The sequence below is a fragment of the Electrona antarctica genome (genome assembly GCF_951216825.1).
Source record: "Electrona antarctica genome assembly, chromosome: 21".
NCBI classification, from domain to species: domain Eukaryota; kingdom Metazoa; phylum Chordata; class Actinopteri; order Myctophiformes; family Myctophidae; genus Electrona; species Electrona antarctica.
In genome coordinates this window covers 14,296,800-14,315,590 of record NC_136802.1, presented here as the reverse complement: position 1 = coordinate 14,315,590, position 18,791 = coordinate 14,296,800, and the positions used below count along the sequence as shown (strand labels likewise).

Here is an 18,791-nt window from a genome sequence, read left to right as displayed (position 1 = left end):
ATAGTAAAAAAAAAAGGGATAAGGGGTTTAGCGGTGACGAAAATGGAGCCCCTTGTCTACAAGCTCACAACCAGTGTATTCTGCATTGGCGACATTTTGTGATCTTGTACAGGTAGATCTTCTAATCTGTACTGCAAACATTTTAACAAATGTTGCGAGATTCATGCCCCCCCCCCCAAGTGTCAGAGAGATTAGAAAACATTGTTGTGATGTCACAACTCACTGTACTATCAGGTTCTCAAAAGGAACCTGTCTAACTCACCTTTAATCCTCAAGTTATTTACATCTCAAATTCTTTCCTCATTCTTCTCTTCCTCTCCATGCAGTACTTCTCTTCTCCCCTGACAGATTCACAACAGTACATACATATAAAAGTCAAGTAAAGTGAAGTAGGTTGGAAGGGTTTCTTTCACTGAGGTTAACATGAAATGTGTCAACTAAGAAGTTCTTAACTGCTAATGAATACTGGCTGTTTTTCAGTCTCCCAATCAGAGAGAGTGATTTAAAGTCGGTCGGGGACCTCACATTTTCTGCTCTATGGGTTAATCCTACTTCCCACCAAACTATAAATCACTCTCTGATTGGGAGTCTGGAATTAAAAACACCCATTATTCCACAGTTGAGAACTACTTAGTTGACACATTTCATGTTAACCTCAGCTAAAGACCCCCCCCCCCCACCCCCTTTACTTTACAATGTACTGTGAATCTGTCGAGGATGAACGAGGATGAATGAGGCAAGATTTTTGAACTTCATTCACTGGAGGATTAAAGGGGAGTTAGACGGGTTCCTGTCTGGGAACCTATCGTCCCGGACTTAAAGCAATGTCTGTCAGCCGTGTCCACGTGCCTGTGAAAAGCTTGCACTTCTTCCCGTCTATGGTCACTGCACCCAACACCTGTTACGTGTCATCACACATATTACCACCATGTCTTCCTCTAACGTCTGTGATCGACACAGTCACTCAGAAGGTGAGAAACAGGATAGCTCTTTGACGTTCCTACTACGGCAAGCTGTCACGCTACCTTTATGCGATAAAAATAAACCTACAAAACAGGGCATCTTCGAAGGGAACCCCTGCCAGTTCAGAACCTTTTCCCAAGTTGTATTTGGTACCAGCAGTGGTGCTAGGTGGAAACACTAAAGCACTTGACTTGAGACTCCTGACTGGCTTTCGGGGATGATATGCATCACTATATGTCAGGGTTTCTCAAAGTGGGTGCCGTGTCAAGTATACGGTCATTTTCATTCTGTCCAAATGGACAGATATTCTCTCACGTTTTCCTCCTGACATACGGTACTGTATCATGTATGTCTAGTGGGAAAGATTAACATATTCACAGAGCGTAATATGACATAAATGTAAGGCGATGTGATTCAGCGGTGCTGTGGATAAAGAAGTTATTTGCAGCAGTCAGTGGTTCCCAAACTTTTTCATGTCAAGGACCCCCAAATTGAGCCCGCGGCCCCCCATTAGAAAAGATATGCAAGGGACCCCCATAAGAGAAGATTTTTACGGCTCTAGCAGTGATTCTCAACCCGTTTAAATTCAAGGACCCCCAGTTTTATATGCATTTAGGCTATGGACCCATATTTAATGGCATTTAATGGCATTTATATTGTAAAATCAATGTTAATTTAACTATCAGAGTGTACAAATTTGTACACTCTCTGAGTTAGAGACCCATATAAAGGGTCCATTTCGTTCCTAATTATCATTTAGCTGGGAACCCCCTGGAACTCTCTCAAGGACCCCTGTGGGTCCCCGGACGCCACTTTGGGAACGAACCACTGATTTACAGGGGTTCCCTGAGCCAAAAGAGTTTGAGAACCACACTGCTATGGGGTCATACTGAGCTGTGAGCCATTCCTGTGAACAATGGCCATCCAATGGGACTCCATTGAGTGCCCACAGAACCGGTCACATGTCCAGTGGTTTCACCCTTGACTCCCAAGTAGCTCTGCAGGCCTTGGCGGACATTGGAAGGGAGAAAGAGGTAGTGGGAGGAGGTGATAATGGCCTATTGTCTTCTGCAACAGCACTGTTTCCCCATTCTCATACTGCAGCACCGGGCACACGCACACAGGGTAGCTGCACGAAATGCCATGGTACCGCAAGACTGGCACAGGAGAACAGATCCAAGTGAAGATATGAGCACAGCAGGCATCATCATCATATGTATCTGTTTCCGTTCCTGTTATCTTCCTGCTTCTTAACCACTTCAACACTTACATCCCTTACATACTTATCACTTACATCCCTGTTCCGGGGTGAACATTGGGTGAAAATAACAGATCTATAAGCTCTCACGTCACTCACACCACCACAACACGTCGTGAGAGCTTCTATAGATTGTCTACTTTCAGTGAAGAGTTTTGGTGTGGAGAGGGAAATACCAGATGATTTAGCCCCTGGGGGACGGGACCCCAGTCAGTCAACTAAGTATAGGCTTTAAGACTTTAAGTGGTTAAAAGAGACACATTTTTCTCTTCCTTTTGCAGCATGCGTATGCAGGCCAGGGAGGGCAGGTTTGCAGGCAGCACAGGATGTTTGCATCCTGAGGCTATGATCACAAAGTGTGGATAGAAGTCATTTGACAGAGATTTCATACAGTGGCACAGATAAAAACAACTATGAACCTGTAAATCTAATTTAACAGAGTGACATTGTTGTAAACACTTCTCTATGAACAAGGCACGGAGGAAGGGCCAATCTCTGCTCTTTGGCACAGCTATTTATGGGTTCTTTCAATTCACAGAAGCCGCCGCCAAATCTGTTCCAAGTTTTGAATGGCATTGCAATAATAAGCACTGCAACATAACCGTGTATTGGCTCTCTACCAATGTTTTGTTGAACCTCCTCTCTACTGTATACCCTAGGCTTTTTAGAGGGCATTGCACTATTTTGTCTTGTCTGATGTAGGCTACTAAAAATAAATGTAATAAAAGCTCACAAGGGACTATATCACTATATCATCACAGCCCATTGAGTCTTGACAAGATTCTTAAATGGTTCACTTCCAACATACATTTCACAAAAACACCAGCCAGGATGGCATACCAATATAAATTATTATGATAGACTGGCATCTTTACTCTCCATTGTATTATCATGGCCACTTTGTAAACACAGACATTGCCTCACACAGCTTCACCTTGAACAGTAGTAAACCTAAACATATGGAGAGGACTAGGAGACAGACCCAGGTTGTTTACTAATTATGAGATAGTTTGTTCATACTACATAAATTGAACAATTCAGAACAAGTGTCACTTCTCCTGTCGAGGCGGTGGTGCATACGGTATGTAGTCAGATAAACAAAAACAAAAACACAAGGGCTCTGCTGCGTTTCGTCCCTTATCGCTCCTCACGAAGCTGGCACTCACCTTGAACACATCTCCGTACGTGCCGCACCCGATGCGATGAATTAATTCGTAATCGTCCAAGGGGTCCAGGAATGACACTCCTATGGTCTCCATGCTTTGAACTGCGTATTCCGACGTTTATCAATATCAATCACGACCACGTTATCAATCTCACCACCAGCAGCAGCATTGATGATGAACCCGGGGAGACCCAGGGAGCGCAGAGGGAGAGGGCTTTGCCTCTTAAACCTTACTCAAATAATAGGAGCTAAATTGGAACTGAATGACTGAATGTCGATATATGCGTCTAGTTTCCAGACACCCAAGAATCCGCAGTTCTTTTCTGTCGTTCATATTAGGTCCAACTCTCTGGCGAGACGCCCCAACACCTCGAGAGCGAACACTAGTCTGCATCGAACACTGCTGTCACGTGCTGCGCATGTCATACGCGCTTCTCTGTGGTGTGATGGTAATGATAACCACACCAGTCTCCAGTTCCTTCAGTCTACTATACTCATGCCATGGTCATGGACCAACCCCTTTACATGAACACAACTCGGTTGTTCGCTTTAAGTGAGGATAATAGAAAAAAAGCCTCAAGTTTGTTTCTGTTCACATGGTCTGCTCGTTTGAGAAAAAAATATTACAAATAATGCAGTCCCGTTTGCTCGCTTTGTAAACAGCCCTCCAGCCAAATCACAAAATTAACTGCTCTCAGGTCACATCCTTTGGAGCTCTCGATTTATATTTTTCATGCCAAAGTCCTGGTTCGTTTTGACAACATGGGCAACAATGTTAAAGCATAAAGGGTGCTGCTGGGTTCAAATCTCAGCAGGGTCTCAGTGAGTTTCCTCTGCTCTGGGTACACCCACACCGAAAAGACATGCATTCTATGTACATAGTCGTGCCATTGTCCTTGGCCAAGGTCAAGGCTGGTCCCCGAATCTGCACTCAGCTGCTAAACACAGGATGGCTCAAATGCAGGGGGGGGCAAATTTACCCTGAGGGAATAAAGTGTAACATAACATCATGAAACCAGACTCAATCACGTTTTCATTTTATTTTTATTACTTGCAGAATACAAAAACACAAGTTAACAAACAAGAAAACAACGTAGCAGGAGCCACATCAAGTGATTCCCTTTCAACAGTGCATGGTCTTTCTGGTCATCTCTAATCATTAGAAATAGATCTACCTCAGCTATATTCTCAAAACTAAAGGCCACCTAAATTCGAAAATAACAAAGGCAACTTAAGGCAACATATAGCTAGCGAGAGATAAGCTGACGATAGAGTAGAAGTGGACAATGTTACATGGTAACTATTCCTAAATTAATCACTTCCAAACGCTTCAGTCAAATGGATGAATTCAAGACAAAACATGAAGTTCAGAACGGTTCAACCTTATATTTACATACTTCTAGAAATATATGTTATGTTTCTGAAGGTTCCTGTTGCTTTGGCTTCCAGAACTCCACATACACAAATTCGTTGAGCAGTCAGTGCTTGGCAAGCAGCTGAGTGACCGCCCCAGTGGAACAATACAAATCAACAGTGACTGAATGTTTACAATCAATTAATGAGGCACCACTGCCCAGAAAAGCTTATTGTTTATATGGTGATTAAATCTAGTCAGTTTTATTGTGAGGTTTAAGTGAATCCGAGCTTGTACGGTATGGAAGCAGGACAATATTGTAGTTTTATGTAACTGATATGACAGAGTAGAATTATTGTATAGATGAAAACATTTCTAAAATGTTCACGAACAAAACAAATATGGGGTTGTGTTATTCTCTGAGTGTGAGTGTGTGTGTGTGTGTGTGTGTGTGTGTGTGTGTGTGTGTGTGTGTGACTGTGTGTGTGTGCATTGCCTTTCACAGTACAATGGAACAACGTCCTAGAGACAGTTTTCTCCCACATCACCCTCCGGCCAGTCAGTCTAGAAAGCAGTGATTCTCAAATTGAGATCCAAGGACCCTCAGGGTTCCTAAATCTTTACAGGTCAATAACTCAGAGTGTACAAATGGAACACCCATTTTGTTCCTTTTGCACACTCAAGAGTTATGAGGGTCCTTGAAATTAACAAGTTTGAAAACCACTAGCCTAGAGGGATTTGCGTTGGCGCTTCATGAAGGACATGGTGTAGTCTCCAGCCTGTGTGGTCTTCTGCCTCTTCATCTGGACCTGCGACTGTGCCGTGAGCTGCAGCTTGATGGCGCTAGAGTTGACCTTTGCCGCACACAGCAGTCCCTTCATGCCCTTCATCTTCTCACTCTGGAAGGACACCACCGGACCGGCCGTCGGGCTCGCCTGGCCCTGGGCCGCGGGGGAAGACGATGGCGAGTCGGGGCTGGGAGACTTCGCCTTCGCCTCCATGTCAGAGGCCCGGAGGCCCTGGGATGAGCGCCGGCGCGTGCCCGCCTCCCCTATCTTCTTGGGCTGCACGGGCGGCTGGCTGGGTGGGGACGTGGAGGCCGTAGAGGAAGGAGGGGGCGGTGTGGAGCTCTGCTCCTCCAGCTTGGACTCCCTCCTGGGGCCACGTCGCCTGCCCTCCCGAGGGTCCTCGCTGGACTGGTCGTCATCATCCTGGGTCTCCACCTCTTTGATGATGATGGTCACCTGCTGACGCACCTGTTCAAGAAAACACAAGTATGCTAGGTCAGTGGTTTGCAAACATTTTCATGTCAAGGATCCCCAAATTGACACTTACTAGCCCACAGAACCCCATTTGAAAAGATATGTCAGGGACCCCCATATGAGAAGATTTGTATGACTCTAGCAGTGATTCTCAACCATTTTAATTTCAAGGACCACCAGTTTGACATGCATTAGGCTAGAGTACAGACCCCTATTTAAAAGGCATTTATATCTCTGGGACGCCACTTAATATTGTAAAATCAATGTTAATTTGAATCTTGAGTGTACAAAATGGAACCAAATTAACCTGTTTAGGGTCCATTTGTACACTCTCTGAGTTACAGACCAATACGGGTCAATTGGTTCCTACTATCATTTAGCTGAAGACCCCCTGGAACTCCCTCTGGTCCTTTGAGAACTACTGTGCTAGGTGACTACCAAACCAAGTGAGATCACATCTATGAGCAGATCCCCCACACTACAGAATTTGAAATTCATTCAAGACACGCTATGCTTTACGATCTCTGCACTTCCAGTGGACCTGGAGCCAGTAGTCCAGCCGTGTGGGTCTGGTCTCATCTCCTCACCTGCGCATCAAAGCGGCTGAGGGACTGCACCAGGTAGGTGGCCCAACCCACGTGGAGAACAGGAGTGGGACTGCCCTCCTCCCACTTACAGATCCCGTCATAGAAGCGCAGCAGGTGGGCAAAGCATTCAGAGTCCTGGAGGGCAGAGAGTGCCGCAGCCTGCTTGGGCTGGTCCTGAATAGAGTGGAGGATACAAAGAAAAGAAAAAGAGAGAACGAAAGATAAAGTGGAAAATGATGAGATCAAAGTTAAATAAAAACCCGCAAGAACTCAGTTAATCGCCGGCTGGGATATGAAATGTCATTAGGAACCCATTGGGGAGGAACAGACAAGGACATTAAGATATATGATATTAGCGAGAAGAGTTTCATCTATTATACAACGGTCCAGGAACCAGGAGGAGTGATTACCTTGTTTGCTCCCTCTCCACCCTCTCCTCCCTCACTCTCAGCAGCAGCCGTGGTCTCCTTCAGCAAGGTGGGGATGACGTCATTTGCTATGTCAAAAAACTCTTTGTAGATTTCCTCATCTTCTCTGAAATAGTTATATCTGTGAAGGGGTGGAAAGACAAGGGGGCAGATAATATGAGCGTATTGAGCGATGCACAAAACATGGTGTAGTAGTGCGGAAACACAAATTTCTAAAACTGTATTTCACACCAGTGATAAAACCATTACCAATTTGGTCATAGTAGTCAAGCATATTAGGATTATGACTAATATTGTACATTCAAGAATTATTTGCACATATACTGCACATGGCTAAACGAATTAAGAGAGCCACAGAAAAAGGAACACATTATTGGTTCTCTGTCCAGTGTCCACAAAGTCTCTTGGAGGTTAAGGCACTTTCATTCCTAATTGAGGAACCTATGTTCCAAGAACAGCATGAGTTGTTTTTGATTATGAAAGTGACACCGTGTACATTATGTTGTATGTTTTGAACGAAGTATGTGTTTTATTATTTATTGTAAAGCACTTTGGTACAACTTTGTTATTTAAATGTGCTATATAAATAAAGGTGGTATGGTATGGTATATTGAGGAACCTATGTTGAGTTTCTTGAATGTCTATCAAGAGTAGTATAAAAGAGTCTGCAATCCAACAAGACAAATTGTGATTTTATTTTTACCACTTAAAACCTATATACTTTGTTGAAGGGGTTTCCCTGGGGTCTATCTATACCCTTATTTGGATTTTCTTTACCTCTACACCAAAATCTGTTTGCCTAAAATAGCTGTCATAGCACAGAATAGGTACGCTAGGGTGTGATTAAAATGCATCTACAGTCATAGAACCCTGTTTCATTTTTTTACTTTACACCTCTTGTCTACAGTTACCCTTTTTCTAGACATTGTGAACAGAGGGGAGCTGAAATTGAAAGATGTGAGAACAATGGAGGGACAGGAAAAGGCACAGGGAGGGAAAGGGAAGCTGATTGATGGCAAGGGAATGTGGGCGTTCCAGCCCTCTCTGGTCAGTCACTCGCCATATTTTTAGCACAGCAGACAGTGTGTTTAATAAAAGGGGACGAGACGGCAGGTTAACGGCACCCGCGAGGAGCAAAGCCAAGGATGGAGTTGAGCGAGGCTTCCTGGCAAATCTTTAGGCCAACCACTCCCTCTGTTACATAAATTTGAGGCGCTGGGAGGTTCCAGCTTTAATATGGCTGAAATATGATCCATGTGAACCCTACAGAGAGTTATTCTTTGATAGTAGGTCGGCAACTAACATTCAATTATTCCATCGATGACTTTTTTTTCATTGCGTTGTTTTAATCAGCATCATAGGTTTTCTTTTTATAATACTATTAACCAATTTCATTAGCCGTACATTATAATTACAGAAAATCGCGGATCTACAATCTCAAACCGCATTGCATTATGATGTATCTACAAGTGTTGTAAGCTTGTCGATTGGCTATTTTCTGTATTTTTAAAGACTTTTGCTACTGTAGTTAAATAAATAAAAATCACACCCGTGTGAAGTGAAGGGCGCTAATATATTAAAGTCTAACTCATGTTGATTAGGTGATGTAATGGTGATGTAATACAAACGGTGCCAACACAAACATTAAACGCCATGAACAATAAATGAGGCTGAAGCAGCAATATGACGTAAAAAATATAAATATAATCGATTGAATTGCTTAGTTTGATTAACTGTTATTTGATACTTCAGTAGTCTTGACAGTAAGGCTGTACCCTAGCCCTGTTTTTAAGACTCGAACTTCGGCAGGAAACTTTGGGAAAGTGTCATAGTAGCTTGTTTACAACTGAAACGGACTTCCTGTGCACCAACTTCCTCTTCAAAATAAGAGCTAATAAGAGCCTAACTAATGATTAGTCAACACTAGTTTTATTTCTAAGTCTACTTACAGGACATTAACATCACATTTGAGTTCCTTTTGAATGCCTGTCAGATTTCTCTACATAACTGTCTCAGCTGTTGGTGTGCAAATGCGCCTTGCATGCCTTTGATCAGAAAACATTTTGACGACGTATGCGCACTGGCGCATCGGTTGTGTGCCCCCCTGATTATTAATAACATCTAAACATGCAACATGTAAACACAACATGAACATAGTACTCTTATTATGCATATCGCATTCTCGTTGAATGGTTCAAGCCCATTAATTAAGAGTCGAGTGCCAACCCTAACGAGCGAAGGTTCGAACCCCGAATGTTCGGGGACAGCCTTACTTGACAGAGCGCACTGCATTGTGGATAATATTTTACGTTTACAGTATGTGAGCACTCACTGATTAAGGAAGTAAAAAAGGAAGCCTGATGAATGCATTTTGAAGCATCTACAGTAGATTAAGTCAATGTCCCTAAATAATAGATTGATCATGTCGCTTTGGAGAGTTTGTATTTACCGCCATCTGGTGTTAGCCTAATATAATGAAATAACTACTACTTGTTGGCTTTATTTCACAAAACACCATAATACGGTCTCCTACGAATAAGGCGAGAGAGAGAGGCGCAAATATTTTGAGCTTATTGAAAATTGGATTTTGACAATACAATAACTGACAAATAGTACATACTGTAACTAATCAAGCTTACTGTATTTGGAGTCAATATTTTAAGCTGGTTGAATCAGTCTAATATAAGTGCATTAACAAAGTAAGTAGAAAACGATGACGCAACTCATTATTTGCAGTCCTGCATTCCACCTCCAACAGTATAAAGGACACCTCATTGTGCGCGGTGTCACGAAACACAGATTGCCAATCTGCTAGCTCACAGCGCGTGTGTTTCCGTGTCAGACTTACTCTTGCATGACCTGGGCAGCCTCTGCCCACGACCCTAAAGCATCCCGGACGTTCCGGTGTCTGTAGTGGAAGCCAGCAAGGTACATGAAGGGGTAGATGTGCTCGTTGTTGTAGTACTTCTTCGCAGAGCACACAGCCTGGCAAACGACAAACACACACACTTCATACCACAGATCGCTGACTGACCTGACTGGGGGAATCAGGTGGGAATGATTTCATAGTTATAGCACATAAAAACTACGGCCACATATTTCACTGCAACACAATACATCTTGATAAATAATGTTGTATAGACTGACTTTGAGGTGAATATTAAGGGGGTTCTCTTTGCCAGGGATGGGATCTTGGTCCTCCAGGTCTGCCAGGGTGCCCATGGCCATAGGATATCTGTGACGTAACACAGTGAAGACAGCAAAATAAAACTTGGTCCATTTACAGTGAATCTATAATAAGGCGTTTTTCTTGGCGATTATTTTATATATTACTTTTTTACTGTCCGTCTGTCATATTCAATTGAAGATTGTTTGTAGGATATCAAAAGTACGAAGGCTAGAAATAGTAATTATACATGTATGTTTAATAATAGACTTTCCCTCCACCTTGCACATGAAGCTGAAGTGACGAGAAAAGGATATTATGAAAGGCAGCCAATGATTGCGTTATATTGGTATAATAAGCGAACATTTCATATCACACAACATAAATACTGTAACTGTACACTCCTGTACCATTCACCAGCAAAATCAATTCATTTATTCAAATTGATTAATTCAATTAACAGTTGCGGCCTAATGATAACAACAAGCAACATCTTACCTTTCAAGGTCTCCACGCTCATAGAGCAGCCATAGCAGTTTCTGTGTGCACAGGAAACCATTCACACAAACAGAACATGATTAAATGACAATGACATAATCATCCAGTGTACTAGGAATTCTTGCTCGACTGGACATGGCGGTCTTCTATAAGCAGCAAAAACCAACAACATGATGACATTCTATTTAGAGGATGGGTTCACCTGTTGTAGCTGAAGCAGCTCAGAGCTGTCTGTGTGCAGGTCCAGTGAAGGGTTAATGGCACACACCATGAAGGCCACCTCCATGTTTCTGTTACACTTCATGTAGGAACCCTTCAGGTATAGCCAACTCTGCTGTAAAGGACAGAACAGTAACAGCTAGAGTTAGATGGGTGGAAACAAGTGATTTATTGGTATAAGAGACAGCACGTCAAGTGAACATTGTTAATTTTAGCTGAGAGGATAAAGGGCTGTTTGTGCAATACACAAACATCCATGACAATACAGACATTTTAGGGCAAGATTTATGCACTGCTTTATGTATGGTACAAATGTATCAATCCTATTCGGATCAGTCATGATTTCAAACACTTCAAAGAATGTAAACATTAGTAATGCGCACTGAGGAGTGAAAAAGGAAAGAGGGATGCTTGAGGAAGAGAAATCTAGACCTGCTGGGGGGTTTGGGGTAGCGTCTGTGTCCATAATCACAATTGAAAAATCTACTGTTCTTGTGCCTGCGCTATGCAGAGCCCTCTCTTATTCGCCAGTGGTGCGAATACATTTCTGTACATTAACTTTGGTTGTAAATAAACCAGTGATATGTATTGTATAGGTTAAAATAATGGCAAAACAACAAATAATGTATTGTTTTGATTGAGAATCAATATCGCGAAAAGAATATCGTAAAAGCCAACTCATCCCTTTTCTGGGTGTCTGTCCTGTCTTTCTGGTTACTATGAGGCTGCTAGCTTGGCTTCACTGTGTCATTATCACATCACAAATGTTCCTTCGGTACATGTTGGCTAATTACAATGTGCCAGCAAAACATGGCTGCGCTTGTTTACATTACATTGTGGCAGAGAATGCACTTTGCACGACCCTTTTGTGCTCTTTTGCAAACATCCCACAGAGGAAAAGGAAACGTATATCCATCCAAATGACGACATTTAATCTCAATTTCAACTCCAAGATGTCAGCCATGACCAGCTGCACTTAATCACCTTATGCAACTCCTTCACTACCAACCAATACAACATTTTCTCCTAAATCACTCATTCTGAAAGTAAATTATAGGATCCACTTTTGTCTCACACACACACACACACACCCACCCCTTCGCTTTGAGTAGGCACAGGAAGTCTATGATGTCATAATGACAGTGTAGCCAGCAGCGTTCGGGGACTGCGCATTAGTCCGACATCCCGTTATCCCGACTACGACGTTTAACCCTGGTTAACCCTGTGGCGTCCGCATGCGGCCCAGTGCCACTCTACCCAGCCTTCTGCACTGAGGTCAAACCCCCAGAACCCTCTAGACCAGGGGTTCTCAAACCTTTCGGGATGAGATCCAAAAGCGAGATTAGACGTTTGCCCGAGACCCAAAGAAGAAAAATATATATACATATTAAATGTAGGAAAAGGAAATTTGATTTTTACTCGAGCCGTGACCCATAAAGATTGGTTTGTGACCCACTGTTTGGGAAACTAGAGTCTAGAGACAACCATCAATCCTTCAATTTTAGTTAGGCAAGCATGGCACTCTTTCATTTGAGTAGGGAATGCAAGACACTTTCACTTTGAGTAGGCATGCAGATGCACGCATCACACTTGCTTTCATTTTGAGTAGGCACATGTCACTCTTTCACTTTGATCATTTGTCAAACACCCCAAAAAAGAAAAGTTTAAAAAAAATCTCATTTGAACTGCACAGATCACATCTGTGATCCATTTCATTCCATTTTGAGAATTTTACAGAAAGGTAACATGTTTGCAATTGTGTATCTGAATCATGAAAAGAAAATCCATGGACAATGTATTGCCAGTGCTGCCATCTACAGGTTGAAGATTTCACCCTGCTGAACACTGACATGTCTTTTTTAATTTCATGTGTTCATTTTCGGTGCCATGTTTTAGAATGGTTTGAGCAGACAATTTCTCAGTACCACGAAAGCACTATATTCACTAACTGAACATATTGAAAAGCAATATTTAGAACCCATAACAGACTTAATCTTGTTCATTTAGTTTAATCGAATAATCAAGAAGCAGTTCTGTATTATACTTCGTATTAAATGGTGAAAATAGCTGCTCTACAAGCTTCTATTTTAACTTTTTTTATAATCATAATCAAGGCAAAAGTTTTAAAAAATCAGAGTGATTTAAGTCATATTATCCAGCCCTACATCGTCACTCACTCCATACTCCATGTGACTCAATACCAACAATAACCTTTGCCCACCAAATTGCATTGCACCACGTCAGATATTGAGTTACAAATCCGACATATGAAGTTTCATGACCTTTCCTTGTGTTGCGAGTTGATGATGATGATAGTGAATTGAGTCATTGAGGACAGTGTGACACACAAACAGTTTTCACAATCGCTCCATGGCTCAATCCTTACCCGCTCACTAACTCCTGCCGTGACCGTCTGCCCTCGTCTGTCCTCGTTGCCCTTGCCATGCCAGGTGACTTCGGCCGTCTCTTCTCCGTTCTTGCCAAAGATGACCCAGGCATGGTCCTCGGACAGCGCCAGGTGGACGTCCTTCAGCCCCAGCACCTGGCAGGCAGCCACGACTGCAAACGCCACCCCTGAACTGTCCAATTTTGTACCTAATTGCAAGAAAAGAAAAAAAATCAATGAAAAGCAATTAACCACTTGGAATTGGAACGCCACCGTCCCTACTCCCTATTCTGGGCAATCGGCGAAAATAACAGCTTTACAAGCTCAGTGAGCTTGTAGCACAGCCATTTTGGCAAAGACAATATCAATATAAAAAGGAGGGGGCCAAGGATAGACCCCTGGGAAATCAAAGTATATAGGGTTTTAAGTTAAATTAAAACCAGGAAAGCATCGGTGTCATTTTAGATTTTTGTGTTGGCTATTCAAAAATAGCAGATACACAAGCTTGTACATCCGTTATTTTTAAACATTTTTGAAACATCTTGAAAGTGTGAGAACAACATTTGTAGAATTGGCCTCAGGTCTCATAAACATAAATACGGTTATTATTATGTAATGCATTAACAGTCAACTGGCTAAAGTTGGATTATACAGCAGTCCTACTGCACCTGTGATGAGACTGAACAGAGACTGGATGTGGGCCCGGTCCTTGAAGTAGGAGCGACTCAGGCTGTTCCAGATGACGTCCGACACTTTCTTCACCAGCTCCCTGCTGGACCCGCCCGCGGGACGCCTGTACTGGGATAGGTCTACGGCACCGCGGATCTGCGCTGTGAAGCGCTCGTGGAGCGCCGAGATCATCCGCAGCTCCACCGTGGGAAAGCATGAGTTGGGACAGTCCGGCTCGAGTGGCTCGAAGCGGACACCGGGGACGTTTATCGGTATGACCCGGTTCACGGCCAGGAAGTGCTCCACGAACCCCAGCACGAGGGAGAGGAGGGAGAGGTCCGGCTCTTGCTTTCGAAGCTCGGCGTCGAATAGGCGCACCACTCCGTCGATCCCGCGCAGGGGAAAGTGCTTCTTCTGAGCCGAATGTAGCCCCATGTCGTCCTCTCACTGTCACTTGAAAGGCTAGTGTGTTTCTGTGTGCTCTCTCGGCTCACGATGCAGTGCTGAGTGGTAAACGTTCATGTAAAAAAAACAAGAAAATAATCATACAGATGCCTTCACCCAATGACATACAGGTTCTCCAAAATGATGTGATATTTAATCTGCTAGGAGCTACTTTTTTATTTTTTGTTGCGTGTCTGTTATGCTGTCTCATACACACACACACACACACACACATATATCAGAAGCCTAGCATCCATTGGGCCACACACACACATACGTGTGTATATGTATATATATATACACACACACACATACATACACACACTATGCTTAGCTATATTCCGTTATAAAGGAAACACGAATAAATGCTATACAAATATAACAGAAAAAAATGTAATAAATAAAAACAAAGATTATACATACTATTAGATTTAAAGCTGAAAGCTATTGGATCTAATGGGGAACAACGGGTCTAAGAAGTTAGATGGATATTCAAGAGAAGACCTTGACCTGCAGTCTGTTGTGTAACGATGGTTGGTTACATGAACAGTGCACCGTTAACATAGGGCGCGAGAGGTGGGCGGGGCGCGCGCTGCCAGCACTAAAAGACGCGCAGACCCCAAGCATAAAATAAATATAGATTAATATATACTTTCCTGTTCAATTTACATGTATATAAAGAGTGATCGGACAGAAAATGAAAATGTACACCCTACTTACACAATGAATGAGTCAGACTGTTAGCCAGGATGGAAGGCTGACGTCAGCTAACGTGCTAACGTGAGCTAACTAGACAGGCTAACGTCCATGCAAAGCCTACTGAATGAAAACGAAGTGACGGCTTCATCCGATGTTTACACAACGAGATATTAAACAATGCTCTAACATAGATGGGGGGTAAATAGCAGATAAAAGTCAAAACGATCCAGCAGAGTGGCTGGTTGCGGGGGGACTATAATTAACTAGCCAACTTAGCTGCTAGTTAGCCCCGGCTGGGCCAATTACGAAAACAACACTTTATTTAAAACGGGGACTATTTTATGTCTTCAACCCTCCAGAGCCTCCGTTTTTAGCACAATGCTGACTTATATGAAGCAATAAGACCAGTACGCTGGCTATTACATACCGCTCTGCTCACAGCCGCAGCCACATGTTTTTGTTTGTGTCTCCCTTTGCCGCGCGGTTCACACTGTTCGAAGAAGACTTTTTTCAGGGTTGCCAGATTGTGTGAGAGACATAAGCAGTCTGAGGTCTGTGAAAACAATCCCAAAAGAAGCGACTAGGTTATTTGAAAATAGCGATGAAAATAGCGATGTACAAGCTCACAAACAACGCGTCGCATCCATAGGGTAGGGTCGCATCAAATCAATCTGCTATTTAAAATATAATATATATTGGAAAAACAAAGTGACAAATGTGGAATATTTTTGAAACAATCTAACAACACAAATCTGGTATGGGGGCAGGAGGTCCCTGACACAAAATATCTGTAGGCCCAGGGTCCTTGCCTCCCTGCGTGATTGATTGATTGATGAATTTATTAACAGATTGGAGAATTACAGTACATTTCAAGCACAACTCAATACAAAACTGTTAACTGTGGACGACACCATAAAGTATTACACTTGTTTGTCCTTGGACAAATGGTGGGGGTCCTTGACATGAGTCATGAATCACTGGTTTAAACATTAGGATATAGGAACAAATAAAACCCACACACTTAAACTTTTGAAACAAGCCCCGCTGCCCCCCCAAAAACGCAACCCGTAACTACCAATATTTACAAGAAACTTTACAGGTAAAGAAGCCCAAATTCGCTTGTAATAAGCGGACATGGCAACACTGGGTTTTGGGTGCGTTGTGAAGTGTATAACTGTATACAGCAGATCTGACAACTGCGATGATGTCACGATCGAACGGCGTAGGTCCTATCCCGGTGTTGTTCGATCTGGTAAGCTGCGGTGCCGCCATTGTCGGAAGGCATACGTGGATATAATAATAATAATAATAATAATAATAATAATAATAATAATAATAATAATAATAATAATAATAATAATAATAATAATAATAATAATAATAATAATAATAATAATAATAATAATAATAATAATAATACATTTTATTTATAACGCACATTACATTTCAAACAAATCTCAAAGTGCTACAAAGCAGAGGACAAAATAAGGACAAAATAAGAATAAAAACAATTAATGCATCTAAAAATGCCTTGTTAAAAGGGAAGGTCTTTAGTCCCCGTTTAAAAACATCTACGGACTGTGGTGCTCTCAGGTGGCCGGGGAGGGCATTCCACAGTCGAGAAGCAGCTGAGCAGAAGGCCCGGTCCCCCATAGTGCGGAGATTAGTCTTTTTGCTTTTGAGTATATGTTTGAATTTCCAGAGCGGAGGGGTGGAGGTTCAATGAGTTCCTTTAGGTAGGAAGGTTGCTATGGATGCACTGAGGCATACCTTGTATTCTATCCTGAAGGAGACGGGAAGCCATGCAGTGTAGGGAATGGAGTATGGTTGTGATATGTTCGTATTTTCACGCTCTCATCAGGATCCTATAGCAGCACTGTTCTGAATGTACTGGAGCTTCTGGAATCTCTGGATGCTCTTGCAAGTTGCTAGGGATCCCAATGAGAAGTGCATTGCAGTATAGTCGAGCCTTGAGGAGACAAAGGCGTGAAAGGCGGGTTCGACTCCCGATCCCGATGGCCTTTACTGCATGTCATCCCCCCATCTCTCTCCCCATTTCCTGTCAGCCTACTGTCTGTCCCTCCATAAAAAATATAAAATAAAGGCGAAAGCCAAAAAAAAAAGAAAAAAGAATGCCCTCTGGCTTGGAGCTGTTAAGTTGGAGGAAGTTGTCAGTCATCCACACCTTTATCTCCTAAGGCAGGTGGTTAGTATGGATGATGGTGACGACAGGGGGGCAGAGGGGAGTGGGACAGTCCTGAGGTATAGTTGGGTGTCATCATCAGCGTAACAATGGTAGGATATCCCGTGCCGGCTGATGACATGACCAAGGGGGAGCATATGAGGGTGTGGCCGAGGACGGAACCGGTGACAAGCTGTGTCTGGGAATAAACACCTCCCAGGGAGACGTGCTTGGTTCTGTTTGTGAGGTAGGAGGTGAACCTGCAGTTGAGTGCAGTGTCGGTGAGTCCTATGGTGGAGTGGAGACAGTTGAGGAGGATGGTGTGGTCTACTGTGTCAAATCAATGCTGCTGACAAGTCCAGGAGGATGAGGAGGGAGGGGGAATCAGCTGCCATCAGAAGGTTGTTAGTGACCCTGACCAGTGCTGTTTCGAAGAAGTTATTGTGTTTTAAATGTTGAAGTTGAGCGGCACCCACTTTTTCCAGCACCTTGGAGAGGAAGGTCAGGTTAGAGATGGGCCTGCAGTTGTTAAGAACTTCCGAGTCAAGGGTGGGTTTTTTCAGGAGGTATGTAATGATGGGAGACTCTTTGGCGGAGCCTGGGAGTGGGAGTCGATGGTCACTGAGGGGGCGCTTGTTTTACAGGTTAGGGTTAGGGTTAACTAGTTTAGGTTTAGGCATAGTTTTTTTTAGGTTAGGGACTTAGGGTTAGGTTTAGGCTAGTTTTTGTGAGAGGGTTAGGTTTAGGCATATATTTTTTCCCCCCGACCTACTAGTAGTAGCCGGCGATGTAAAACAAGCGTCCCATCACCATCAGGCTCTGCAAAAAAGAGACTCCGTCCCGTGTAATATAAAGCTTTTTGTTGTTCATGGGCCCGCGTTCAAAATCATGTCCAGCAGAGGGCGACGTTGCAACGTAACGTGGCATCAGGTACTCCCGTTAACATTACATAATGAAAACTGCAGATGTACGAGCTACACTGTGAAAGTGTTATATTTTAAAATCGTATTGTGCAAAGCGATTACTGCCATGCAACCTTAATGTTCCAACAGAAGCTGAAGCATTTCCAAATTGTGTGTTTAAAAAAAAATGAATGCCCCATCCAAGATACAGTCGCAAGGATCAAGGGCCTTTTGTGTAGGATCGTATTCATTATTTATTATAACTCCATTCTAATAATAAAATGTCTTCGGCAAAACGTGTCCAATATACAAGCAATCGGGGACCTCGTTGACGGGGAACCATATTTATTTTAGTGCAATGCACGCGATAGCATAATAAAAGACAATCATTGGCATCATTTGCTTGCTAGCAATTATGCGATCTAGATCCCATGGCTTGGAGGGAAGAAGGGGCGGTCCTACTGTGATTGGATAAATGGTTGTCAGGCAACAACCAAAAAAGGGCAGGAAATTCAGGCACGTTACATGGAATAAATAAATAATAGTAAAGCAAACTATAAACATATTTATATAATTTTGTTGCTTGATATTTAAAATGTTGTTTCGCGT

General features: G+C 42.9%; 2 protein-coding genes across 5 annotated transcripts in view; both read right to left on the bottom strand.

The window, feature by feature from the left end:
- Nucleotides 1-3,843, bottom strand: part of map4k2 (mitogen-activated protein kinase kinase kinase kinase 2) — a 39,158-nt gene extending 35,315 nt beyond the window's left edge. For both annotated transcript variants that reach the window (XM_079491479.1, XM_079491480.1), the window contains exon 1: nucleotides 3,388-3,843. In XM_079491479.1, the coding sequence (XP_079347605.1) occupies nucleotides 3,388-3,480 (93 nt within the window). In that variant the 5' untranslated portion in view covers nucleotides 3,481-3,843. The remainder of the gene's footprint in view (nucleotides 1-3,387) is intronic.
- Nucleotides 3,844-4,411: 568 nt separating this feature from the next.
- Nucleotides 4,412-15,649, bottom strand: men1 (multiple endocrine neoplasia I). 3 transcript variants are annotated; one of them, XM_079491093.1, is made up of 10 exons: nucleotides 15,526-15,649; nucleotides 13,955-14,458; nucleotides 13,287-13,495; nucleotides 10,884-11,015; nucleotides 10,682-10,722; nucleotides 10,165-10,252; nucleotides 9,866-10,002; nucleotides 7,000-7,138; nucleotides 6,590-6,763; nucleotides 4,412-5,996 (listed from the first exon to the last, which is right to left on the bottom strand). In XM_079491093.1, the coding sequence occupies exons 2-10, from the start codon at nucleotides 14,388-14,390 to the stop codon at nucleotides 5,469-5,471; spliced, it is 1,884 nt and encodes a 627-aa protein (XP_079347219.1). In that variant the 5' UTR covers nucleotides 14,391-14,458; nucleotides 15,526-15,649; the 3' UTR covers nucleotides 4,412-5,468. The 3 variants fall into 3 exon arrangements, with proteins under 3 accessions (XP_079347219.1, XP_079347218.1, XP_079347217.1); XM_079491092.1 differs by having other exon boundaries at nucleotides 6,590-6,757; XM_079491091.1 differs by lacking the exon at nucleotides 15,526-15,649 and adding an exon at nucleotides 15,120-15,517.
- Nucleotides 15,650-18,791: the final 3,142 nt, after the last annotated feature.